Consider the following 12,856-nt stretch of genomic DNA (forward strand, 5'->3'; position numbering starts at 1 on the left):
GCTTTAATTTTGTTTTGACTAACTCTAAGACCAGCAATAAGTACAGCGGTAGATTTGGCTGAATCCGCTTCTATTATCACCTTCAATTCGTCGTTGTTGACAAGGGCACCGGGTTACCGCCAGGCTCGTTCTTCAATTAAAAACCTCTAGATTTAAAACGATTGAGACAATAATGCAACGTGTTCATTCAAGCAGTGTTAGGCACGAACACGTCGATATTGTTTCGTGTTTGCGCAGCGTTATTGCATAAGAATTCACACAACGAAAAAAACATTATAAAAAAAAACACCATAGACTACTATAATCTCACAAAAAAAACTATCTAAAACAAATGACTGCGTTTGAAATTAAATTAACAGGACTTTTGAATAAATTACGCTTAATTTGAATTTCGAAGTGCGCGCCAATCCATAGATAATTAAATCTGTAAAAGCTGGTTATAGATCCAACTACATACTAATAATTTTAATCCATAATTGTTTTTAGCTTCTGAGGAACTGTCCCAAATGTCCAGCAGTAACTTAGCCGAGATGTGGTTAAGTAATGCCGGAGTAAGACTTTTGGGAGGAAAAACCTTCCGGAAGCAGTGTGACACGCCACCCGCCTTACTTACAGCCGATGACAATCTGCTTAGGAGTGACTTCTCTGAGGTACAGGTCTTAGGTATTGAGAGTTAACTGAGCGCCAAATATATCTCCCGTATGTCAACAGCGTATGCTGCAGACATAAACTTTTGAAGAGAACACACAAAAGCTCACACTCAGTCACTAATACAAAAAAAAATTGTTTCACTTATTAAAGAATGAACATATTCGCTTGAAATAAGAAAATAATTTGTTATGAAATTATTTTTGTTTTGAAGGCATAGTATAAAACCTGCTTGATTTTTGGTGCAAAACAATGTCCATGAAATTGTAATTATCAATTCAAATTTGCAAGAAATTTTTGCTTGCGCACAACCTGATTTCCATGCAATATCCTCTAATATTAGTGTTGTGTTGAATTCATCATGATATATACATAAAGTTATATTAGAACGTGTTCTTCATTTCCAATATACGAGTTATTTGTATTGCTGAATAAATTTCTAACATTCTATCTATAATCTCAATCTTACTTGTTTTCAACCTCGTTTTAAATTTTCGATGTGTAGTAGTAATAGGTAGTTACAAAAATGTTCTCAAAACAGGTCGTCATTTTGTGGTAATAAAATAATTTCAGTCATGGCTATGGAAGCTTGTGATGGTAGGCGCTAATGGTTCAGTGGTTGCGACGGCTCGTGCTCCAGACTCAATTACACGGTTCGAAGCTTCCGCCTTCTGTGTTTCCAAAACCGGTGTTGCAATATCACAACCTGCTATTTTACAAGTAAGTATACCTTTTATATTTTCTGATATTATATTATAGACTAACGACCCGCTTCCGCACGAGAAACTGAGTGTACATTCCTCATGAATTCTAGATATTGGTAAAACATAATAAATTCCTTGCAGTAGTTTTTGAGTTTATAGCGAACAAACAGACATAGATAGATTTAACAAAGGTCTTGATTTCATAAAATATGTCATATATCATAATAAATCCGACTGGCTTTACGTTTTGCGGTCTCTGACCCACAAATAATATGGCTTTCTATGGGTAAAAAAAGTAATCATTAAATTCTGAAATTACCCTCTACAGCCTCTCAAACTACTTAATTTTTCCTCTTTATATACGGCATTAAATAAATGCTCATAGAACTTAAGGTTGGCCCAGTAATTTTTCTTCATTACACAACAATTAAACTAGCGAACTGGTGGGGGTCTTCCCAGGGTGATACAGGTCGTATTGTTTAAAAAAAACATGATACTCCTCCGTCAAAGGCCGGCAATGCACCCACTAAAATCCGGCCGGCCGCGATGCCTTTTTTGGGAGCCCCGTAGGCCTCGTTAGCCCCCTTTTATTTATATCTTATTAAAAAATATTCGTATTGATTATCACATTACTAAAGCTGTAAGAGTCTCTGAAGATCTTTGAAATTTCCACATCAAAATCTGATACAATATTTCCAAATTAGGAATTGATTAATTTTATTAAAATTGTAGCTTAATATTAGGTCTTTACATATGAAATTGGCGTTTTGTATGGGAGGAACAAAAAGTCGAATATTTTTAAATATAATATATTTAATTAATCAAAGTATGAACCATTGTTTTCTATGCACTTTTGCCATCTGATAGGTAGTTCACTGATCCCTTTACTAAAAAACCGACTGGTTTTTTTAGTAAAAACCGTCCCGTCCGACTGGACGGGAATCAATAAAATCTGTGAAGGCGATTTGGACTGCCCCATCAGAGTGAAATTTTTTCCCTTGCAAGAAGTTGTCCAAATTTCGAAAAAAATGGTAATCTGTTGGAGCAAGGTCTGGGGAGTACGGAGGATGTCTTAGACATTCCAATTGAAGCTTTTCTAATTTGGTAGCCGTCTGTTGTGCAGTGTGTGGTCTAGCGTTGTCGTGAAGTAGCAGTGGCGTGGAGTGATTGACCAGCCTAGGTTGTTTAGCCGCTAGCTTTTCCATCATGGTTTGCAATTGCTGACAATAGACATTAGCCGTAATAGTCTGGCCAGATTTGAGAAAATTGCAATGAACAATACCGGCACTAGTCCACCAAACGCTTACAAGTAACTTTTTTGGGGTTAATTTTCGCTTGGGGCAGGATTTGGCGGGCTGGCCAGGATCCAATCATTGCGCTGAGCGCTTCCGATTATCGTAAAGAATCAATTTTTCATCACAGGTAATGATTCGGTTTAAAATACCTTCATTATTGTGCCGGTTCAGTAATGTAACCTTCAATACTTCATTATCAACTTGGGTCTCAGGCCGTCCACGGGGCTTGTTCTCCAGGTCGAAATTTCCAGAACGAAAACGTTGGAACCAAAAACGAACTGTGTTTTCTTTTGCAACATGACCGCCATAGACATCATTCACCCTTCGAGTCGTTTCCGCAGCACTAGTGCCACGGCGAAACTCGTACTCGTAAATAATGCGATACTTTAAGTTTTCCATTTTGTAAAATGAGTGACGCAAACAGAAAAAAACAAATGAATGACGGTCATCGAAGCACAAATACATGAGTAAATAGCTGTACAAATTTGAATTTGAAACTCCTAACCAAAAAGGAGGTATTTGAGGTCAAAGTGCCAGTACGACAAAACGCCAATTTCATATGTAAGGACCTAATATATAGTTTAAGTTTGTCTTTCTGAAATTTAGTTATTTAAAAATGTGTTTTAGGTATTTCGCGAGTTCTTCATTCATGCGGACGCACCCCGAAAACTGCGTAGCGGAGATGAGACAGTACTACGATACCGACTCTTTAATTACCTCTATCAGCCTCTTAGTGTAAGTACCGATTGTTATTACTTGTTAACCATAATAAATTAATATTGTTACTTTTATCTCAGAACTACAAGACTACAAAAATTTCGTTGTGTCCTTAAGTTAATTTACGATGTTTTGATTAATTATGCACAGAATGAGAAAAATAGTTTGTTTCGTATAATATTTGCTTTGTGATAGTTATAGTAATATTACTGTTTGACTACTATTGAGAGAATGTATGAACATAAAAGAAAAACTAAAAGCGTCCACTTTTAAATAATTTTCCGTTTTTTTATAAGTTAATTTAAAAGTGAAACTTAATAAACATATTAATTTGAATGATTTCATCTTCAATTAAAAGATAAAACCACTTTTAAGACTTTGATAAATATAATTCAATCGGCCTCCTAAATATAACAGCAAACTTTTTCATGACGTTTTCTTTATCTTATGACCTAAAGTCAAAAGTAAAATGTGTTGACCCGTGTAATCAAAATCTCCAGGTCCAAGTGGAGATCATAACAGACCCTCACTTGGAAGCAATCAACGAGGACCCTAAACCTACTTGCATCCAAGGTCGTAGTTCCATTGGGCGGAGGGTAAAAGTCATCGCCAAAAGACCTGGCGCAGCCTTCCTCAGTATTCGCGCGTCTACCGCCCAGTCCTGTAATGAGACGAGGTTCACCTATAAACAAATTAGGTATGTTTGTGGGGCATGGGGCTTATTGTAATTGTTATTTTTATCATCATAACTCTCTCATGTTAACCAAAATTTTAATATTGATTTAAAATTAATAAATAGAAAATTAAAATTTGATTTAAAGTTAATTTATTTAATAATTTCTCTGGCGTCACTGTTACTATCTTCCAGGCTCCTACTTAAATCTTTAAGTAGCATTTGTGCACTTGAACCTCATGGCCCATAAGTCCACTCCAAAGGGAACAAACAAAGTTGAAAGAAAGACTTATAATTTATCATTGTTAATTAAATTTTGTATTAAAGCCATAAAACTCCACTAATGGTGGTTAATTTTTGAAAAATTGTTTTTCTTTACATATTACATAAATAAAAAAGGATTTAAATTAAATTTGAAAACACCTATTAAAATGTAAATATAATTAAAATTAAAATAAAACCCAAAGTCAAAGGCTAGAAAATTCGGGTATTTATTCCTTTAACTAGAGCTAAAAAAACTAACGTAGTGATTGAAAAAATATTGAGAAAATTTGAAAAAAAAATGTAGTACTTAGGTTTTCATTTTTAAAAATCTAACTTTCTATAACACAGAACATATTCTATATGTTGGTATACAGTATCTACTAAAAAGGTAGACTAAGAAAAAGGAACGAAGTTCGCAGAGGCAGTACAGCCAGGGCAGTGACTTAAATATTGTAATTTATTTATTGTGCGTGTATTTAAATCAAAATATTGGCTTCAGCTTGCGACCCTCAACCCTGGAGCCGTACGTTTGAGTCATAATACATCTTCTTTTATGTGCGCTTTTATTCGCCTATAGAGAAGGAAAATATCGTGAGGAAATCGGTATTTATTATATTTTCAAAAATTCACTCTGTCTGTCTGGCATAAGGCTGATATATTTGCCTATTAAGAAAAACATAGAATATTTAAAAAGAATGAGTGCGTGTATTAGTGTACACACGTAAATAGTGTCAATCTACTATATGCAACTTTACAGAAATTGGTTAAATAAAGTTAAATCAGATAATGTTTACCAAAAGTCTTTTATTATCATAGACATGAATACAAATAATACAATTATTACCTTATTACTACCAAGATTATTACAGAATTTCATTAATTGTAATAGAATTCTTACTATCATCGTTATCGTTATTATATATTTTTTTATTAATGGTTTTGAATCAACCGTGATAGGGAAAAATTAAAAACATTTTCAATGCCGATAACGAAGTTAAAAAAAAATCACTATTAAAAGCAGTATAAATAATTGTTGACTTTTATTAATATACTTTCAGTGACGAAGTAGTCATACAGATGCAAGTGGACCCAGAAGGTGTCCCCATACAGGAACATAAGTCTATCATGCTTTGTGATAGAGGTGAGATGTGTTTTTATTAAAAAGATTTGGTAATTAAACCTTAAGTAAAACTTATGTTTAAGTAATTTTAATTTTGATAGAGTTTTTTTTTCTCAAAAATAGATAAAAAATAATTAAATTGATATTTAATATAACTGTTATATATATCACGGAGTCAACACGTGAAGGAAATCAGCCGTAAACTTTTGCCGCTTCTTATGCTCTGAGACGTCTTTCTAATCCTTCCTATCCGCACTAAAACCATGTTTCTTCTGCTCCCTATTCTCGAGTGATGCACCTCTAATAAGAATGAAAAGCTACTTGATAAGTTGGAACGCCTGCAGAGTTTCTGCATACGTTTCATATTTAAACTCGGAAATATGAGCATGTGTCTAAATTCCGTTGGTAGCTGCTCCGCTTATATTCTTCAACTTCTATACTCAATTCTTTTCAATCCCAAAACCCCTTCTTATCTCAAAAATACTTAAAATTCTTTGATCCTACTAACTATATGTTGCACCTCTCACGCTCATCCACCGTAGGCAATTCATTAAGGATCTCCGTCATTAAGTTGTGGAATAGGCTGCCCGACTCCATACGATTGGCTACCTCTCTATCATCTTTTAAAACTCTTCTGTATAAACACTTCTTAACCTTATCTGTAATTCTTGTGTTTCCTTTTCTTGTTTGTTATTAATATATATTTATATATTTTGTTCTATTACTTTAGATTAAGGATTTTGGAAGATTTTATATAACATTTGGTTTGGCACTTCTTGCACTCATAATTTTTCTTTTTTTAGTTTTTCATCCCTTGTAATTTTTATGTATTGTGTTATTTAATTCTTTTATTTTTGCAACGATGTTTTTTTTAAGAATCATCAATCAGCTGGGCCATATTGTATTGGTGTCTATAATGTGGTGTCTAAATGTCCATTATAGACACCAATACAATATGGAATAGCTGATTGAGGATTCTTAAAAAAAACATTGTACATGTGTGGTGGTAGTGTCAGTTAACGACAGACAGATCGTATACCCGTTATAATAGAAAACAATTTTCTCGAACACTTGTAATTATCACTTTATTGAATTAAGCATTTAAACGTCATTTTTAAATTATTCATCATCATTAAATTAGTCTAATTGGTACTGAATTAAAGTACTTCTCCGTCTCTTTCTGTCAAATTACAATTAAAATCATTATACTGTGATAGAAAGAGAAGGAGTATTTTAGTTAAAAAGTACTACGATCAAAACTTTCAGACGTACCTGGGTCGGTACAGTCCAAAGTCCATTGGAACTGGTCAAGAGTGGATGTTGTACCGGGAACAGAATCTGTGACTGTGTGGGCGGCGAGTGATATCACTGGACCTCTTCTGGCTGTAAGATTTTTTTTTCATAAAACTTTTAATTTTTTTAATCTACACTAATACTATAAATAGGTACGATTTTATTGTTTGTTTTTTTTGTTGGATCCATAACAAAAATAGGACGCTGACGCTTTAGTACTCTTGCCCCGTGGCTGTGGTGAGCAGAATATGGCTCGTCTTGCGACCAACTTGCTTGCGCTTGCGCATCTCCATCCAAATTCCCCTGCTGCGTACACCGCAAAAGATCACGTCGCAAGAGGTCAGTATATTATATATCACCTATGGATTTTTTGAAGAGAAGAGAAGAGATGAATCCTCATTCTTTTTGAATTTATTTACTACACTCATATTTCAAATCAATATTTATTCCACATTTGTTTTGAAAATAATTATTATCATTAAACATTTTTCTTGTGTTGTGTTGTTCAGTCATGTTCAGAGTGACTTAAATAAAGTTATTTCCAGGTTTCGCTCGTCAACTCCAATATGTGCATACCTCTGGAGGCTTTAGTGCGTTCGGGTCTTCCGACCTTCAATCTTCCACCTGGCTTACAGCTTTCTCTGTGAGATATCTTAGGAGAGCACATCAAGTATGATTCATTTGTCTTAAATAAAAATACACCGAAAGAAATCGTATATAAAAAAACGACTTAACCTGTTTGATAGAACTCTGGCTGTTCTCTTATATGAAATAAATAAATCAATGGCGCTACAACCTTTTGTTTTAGGTCTCGGCCTCAGATTTCTGTATCTGTTTCATGATCATTCTAATAAGCAAGTCATAAGACTAGGTCTAAGGCAAGCCGGTTTCCTTCACCCTTCGAGTGAATGTTAAATGCGCATATACGTATAAAAAGAAAATCCTTTGGTGCACAGCTGGGGTTCGAACCGACGACCTCAGGCATGAGAGTCGCACGCTGATGCCACTATGCCAACACCGCTCCGCTCTCATATACTGATTTTAATTATTTTGATATGCTTTTTAGTTTTTGAGAAATTTGTGGACATACATAAATACACAAACGAAATAGAGCCGGGCCTAGTGGCTAGTAGTTCAACTTATGTACAAACAAAATTGCTACCAAAAATAGATATTCAAATCTCGTATAACTATATACACACAAATATAATTCTTATACAAGGTCAATACAAATAATAAATTTCAATTCTTTTTAGTACATTTTCTATCTATCTACATATGTATCTTTTTTTACCAATCTTAGGTGATATCTCTAGGACAGCCCATACCCAGAGCAGTGGAAGCCGCAGAAAAGTGGTTGTTAACTCAACAAATGGAGAATGGCTGCTTCCGGAATGAAGGTCAAGTCTTCCACAGAGAACTCAAGGTAACAATTTAACAGGAGAAAGAAAAACAGGTTTAGAACTTTAGCTTTAACTTTATATTCTTCATATATCGTTAAACGTTCTTTTATTGCTCCTGCCATAAGTTCACCATTTTATCAAGGATCGAGAAGTAGTTGTCATGACCTCCCATGGACACTAGGCAAGCTCTCACACACGGTTTAGTTACAAAATAGCTATTTTTATCTTATATAGAACGGGGGAGGAGGCTCAACTTGTGTTAAGTGGTACCACCGCCCATGGACACTCTCAAAGGCTCGTGAGTGCGTTGCCGGCCCTTTAAGAATGGGTCGCTGATTTCTTGAATTGGTTTTGCAATACTTCAGTGGGTAACTGGTTCCACATAGTGATGGCGGTAACTGCCTTAAAGACGATCGGTTGTGGAACGACGGACGTCGAGGTCAATACATCGTGACGTCTTACATACTATAAAATAAACCAAAACGGTCATTTGTGACGGGATTTCTAGAACCGTCCTTTCATGATATCGTAAATATTATTAACTGCATTAGAATATTTCAAAGCTTAAACATGAATGAAGAGCATACTGGTTACACATACACGCAGCTCCTAATAAACAATATATTTTTGAGCTTTTGAAAATACCTTGGCGATTTAAGTGTAACAAAGAATTCATTACCAGTTCTTTTTCTCCCGTTCAACGTGATTTAAGTACTGGCAGTAATTATTAATTTACTTACTTACTGTACTTACTTACTACGGAGTACTTAATTTTTTATTGATATTAATAAGTTTATAAAGACTTTAAATTAAATTCATTCACACACCCTCATACATATTCACACACCCTAATATATTCACACACGCTCACACATATTCACACACCCACAACCACTCATGCTTCAGTTGTATTTTGTCTATTACTTAACTTTAGTATGTAGTACGTTTTTGTATATTTTCTGACCGCGATGGAAAGCTGGTGACCTGTTACCACACTTCAATAGTTCTATTATAGGCACCAGCTTCTCACAAAGATGGTCAATACCCGCAACATGTAAACCAGCCCAGTATAATATTGTTAGTATTAGTTATCTACACGAATAAATGATATTCTGATTTGATCTGATATAAAGCGTTTCCATGCTGTATCTTAGTTTATTTCCATAACAGGGTGGCCTCAACGAAGATGGAGAAATAGCAAGTGTAACCCTTACCGCGTACGTCATAACGTCTCTAATAGAGAGTACAATCCCAATCCCCCATAAAGTGATACAGAACTCCCTGTCTTGCCTCAGAGCATTGCCTCCTAAGAAGAATCCCTCTCGAGCATATGCGTACAGCATAATAACCTATGCCTTTATGAGGTTAAGACGGTATGAGAGAGAGTTGAAGCAGAGTAATGAGGCGACGAGTTGGGGTTTAGGATTGGAGATTGACGAGGAGATGAGGGAGCTGGTGGGCCTATTGAAGATGGCGAAAAGGAGTGGCAACTACGTGTGGTGGGAGAGTGGTAAGTTTTGATTTCAGAAGGTTGCTCGTAAGGCTCACACTTGCTCGTAAGGTGTACGAAGTCACCATTAGGGAACCGGCATACCTTAGACTGAATTATTCGCAGTGTCACACCTTCAGTGTACGACTCTCATACTTGAGGTCAACCCCAACGACCTGTTTAAGTGTACGTTTATGAATACTCGTTTGGTAGGAAAGCATCGTGAGGAACTGACTGACTTTCAGACTAGCTTTCAACTGCAGCCGGTCCATCTTCACTTGATCCAGCGTCACCTAGGCCGACCTACTGGTCTCTGACCACTAGGCCTGTGAATTTTGCAGCTTAATTTAAATAAATAAATATAACAATAATGTCCAATATTAATAGAATACTTATCTGTAAAAGACTGGTGCTTTCCTCGCTCAACGAATAACTATCGCATTACAGCGAGGAAATGCTGTCAGCGATAAAGGTACACTGTCACAGGGTCCAAACCCTTAAAATTTGTTTAAATTTTTTATTATTATTATTACTATGAAAGTTAAACATTTGTACATACTATATATTTGTAGGAATTATAAAAACATTCACTAATAACTTATATGTTAAATATCATATTGTTAGTAATACCTAATGTTAATAAAGGTAGCCTAGCGACATCTATCGAAGCGACTGGTTATGCGCTGCTTGCGCTGTCAGAGTGCGTCGCAGACTTGCGCATCACATGCGCAAGCGACGCAACTCGCGCCACCTTGTGGCTCGCTACACACACCAACGCTGCCGGCGGATTCGTCTCTACACAGGTATCTTAGTATAAATAGTAATTTTTATATTTCTATAGTGTCACCAGATTTTTCGCATGTTTTTCAGTTGAATACTTAAAAAAGACTCCCGCGCATGTGTGATTGAACTTCTTTTACGGATTATTTGCTTTATTGGAGACAAAGCAACGAGTTTGAAGAGAGAAGATGTTTGTTTTGTGTATTATGTATAGCGTACTATATAGGATTTACTAATTTTCAATTTATACAAGCAATCTCATGAAACAGTACGAAGATAGTATAAGCCGGGCGGTATTGAGTTCGATTCCCGAAGTAATAATAAACAGAAGCAGACATAAGTGTGCTTCATGACCCATCAAAACTTTATTATTTTACTTTTATTTATTGCCCTTAAACTTAAATGGAGATGGGCAGGCCACGTTACCCGTTGTACAGATGACAGATGGTCTAGAGCAGTAACCGAATGGACGGGTGCGAAAGGAAAAAGGAACATAGGAAGACCAATAGAGCGATGGGCCGACGGGATCGAGCTGGTACAAAATTGGATGACGATAGCACAAAATAAATTAGGGTGGAAAAGTTGTAAAATCTTAGTAAAACTATAAATTTATCTTTTTTATCAAATGTATGTCAAAGATGTGGAATAAAGGCTTATTATTATTGTCTTTAAATACTATTCCAGAGTTTTGCATTAGAAACTTACCATACAATATTTATAGGATACGCTAGTCGCTCTAGAAGGTCTCACGGCATGGGCTTCAATCGTACCCGCAAACAGCAGTCTATCAGTGAGGGTGGCAAGTGGGGTGGTGAGCAAAACCGTTCCAATCACGTCATCCAGCAAACTGCCAGAGGTCATCAAGCTACCTGTTGGGGATGTCGATGTAACTGTTGATGGTAAGTCATCTTCTATTAGAATATAATAAGTGGTATGTTTCGATGTGAGCAATGTTGGCCTAGTGGCTTCAGCGTGTGAGTCTCAGCCCTGAGGTCGTAGGTTCGATGACCATGAATGGACTTTCTTTCTAAGTGCGCATTTAACAATCGTTCGAACGGTAAAGGAAAACATCGTGAGGAAACCGGCTTAACTAGGCTAAGCTCAAAAAGTCGACGGCGTTTGTTGACAAGTTGACAGTAGATGATCCTGAATGAATGAATTGGTGAGCTTTCTTGAAAAGTTTTATTACAATTGAGGAGTATGGTACAATAATAATTGTATATTAAGAATTATTAGATATCTTTGATTTCCAAATATAAACAATGAAAGAAAAAATCCTATAACTGTTAAGCTAGACTCAGTATCTCGGTCAGACTTCAGTATCTGTTTTGTGATCATTTGTTTTTCCTAACCAGCCTTCTGTGCCTGATCCACGCATCACTGGGACGACCGCACGCTTTACTATGGAATGATATGTCCAAAATCTAGTGAAGTCTTTAGACATAATAATTAAGAACTTTATTCTCATACACAAAAATCGCGTAGGCATCGGACCGTTCTATCTTCCTTCTAGTATCAAAATGTGTAGCTTTAATAAACTTATAAATTACTGCAATATTCGGAATTTTTGAAGTAATTAAATAATCTCTTATCCTCATAGTATGTCTTTAAATAATTTTATTTGAAATTGATATGTAGATTTTAACCCGTTCCGCATAGGTATTGGATGTGCATTAATCCAAGCAACTCGCCAATATAACACTCTAAAGCCAGACGAGAAACAAAACAAATTGCTGAAAGTTCAAGTAGATGTACAGACCGACGGAACGTTTAACTGTGATGGAAATACTACCTGCTATTGTGCTGCTGTTGTGGAGGTTTGGGATATTTTAATATATATTCGTAAATCAGATGCCTGCACGTTTGAGCCATTTAAAAATCTTAATATTTTTTTAAGTTAACAATATTTAAGTAATTATTTTTGTCAAACCAGATTTTATTGACAAAGCCGTGGCTATTGCTAAAAAAGAAAAACGACGTCAAAGGTTAATTCCACCAAGTAGTTTTATTACTGTTTTAGCGCGAAATTTCTATAGTCTATGGTATTTTAAATGGCGGCATTAGTTTATTGTATTTTTTATAATCTATGTACACTTTTGTGACAATTTAAAACACGTTATCAATCACTATGTAATATTTTTTGCACACATTTGCAGGTGTGTGCAGAATGGGGCGGGGTATTCCCAGAGATGGCGCTGATAGAAGTCTCACTCCCAGGTGGCTTTAGCGCCGAGACCAAACTCCTTTATCAACAACAACTTCGTACCAATACACGTAAGTTATTAGTATTGCCTTATATTTTCATTTAAGTTATAATATATGGTTGTACCGCCCGTACGTTATTTATTTTTCTTTTATATTCTAGTTTTTGCATTTGGCACTTACATACGCGCAATTTACGCGAATATCAAACATTTAAAAAAGAATACAGTTTACTGTATTAACAAGTTAGTGTAAATCACGTGAAATA

At 35.6% G+C, this 12,856-nt stretch overlaps 1 protein-coding gene across 1 annotated transcript in view; it reads left to right on the forward strand.

Moving 5' to 3' along the window:
• Window positions 1-12,856, forward strand: part of LOC123715413 (pregnancy zone protein-like) — a 37,807-nt gene that overhangs the window by 17,857 nt on the left and 7,094 nt on the right. The window contains exons 13-26 of the mRNA XM_045670407.1: window positions 487-650; window positions 1,222-1,368; window positions 3,275-3,382; window positions 3,865-4,061; window positions 5,360-5,442; window positions 6,688-6,806; window positions 6,915-7,053; window positions 7,260-7,384; window positions 8,018-8,140; window positions 9,288-9,627; window positions 10,252-10,409; window positions 11,108-11,285; window positions 12,046-12,203; window positions 12,543-12,660. Coding sequence (XP_045526363.1) covers window positions 487-650; window positions 1,222-1,368; window positions 3,275-3,382; window positions 3,865-4,061; window positions 5,360-5,442; window positions 6,688-6,806; window positions 6,915-7,053; window positions 7,260-7,384; window positions 8,018-8,140; window positions 9,288-9,627; window positions 10,252-10,409; window positions 11,108-11,285; window positions 12,046-12,203; window positions 12,543-12,660 — 2,157 coding nt within the window. The remainder of the gene's footprint in view (window positions 1-486; window positions 651-1,221; window positions 1,369-3,274; window positions 3,383-3,864; window positions 4,062-5,359; window positions 5,443-6,687; window positions 6,807-6,914; window positions 7,054-7,259; window positions 7,385-8,017; window positions 8,141-9,287; window positions 9,628-10,251; window positions 10,410-11,107; window positions 11,286-12,045; window positions 12,204-12,542; window positions 12,661-12,856) is intronic.

The sequence above is a fragment of the Pieris brassicae genome, chromosome 10 (genome assembly GCF_905147105.1).
Source record: "Pieris brassicae chromosome 10, ilPieBrab1.1, whole genome shotgun sequence".
NCBI classification, from domain to species: domain Eukaryota; kingdom Metazoa; phylum Arthropoda; class Insecta; order Lepidoptera; family Pieridae; genus Pieris; species Pieris brassicae.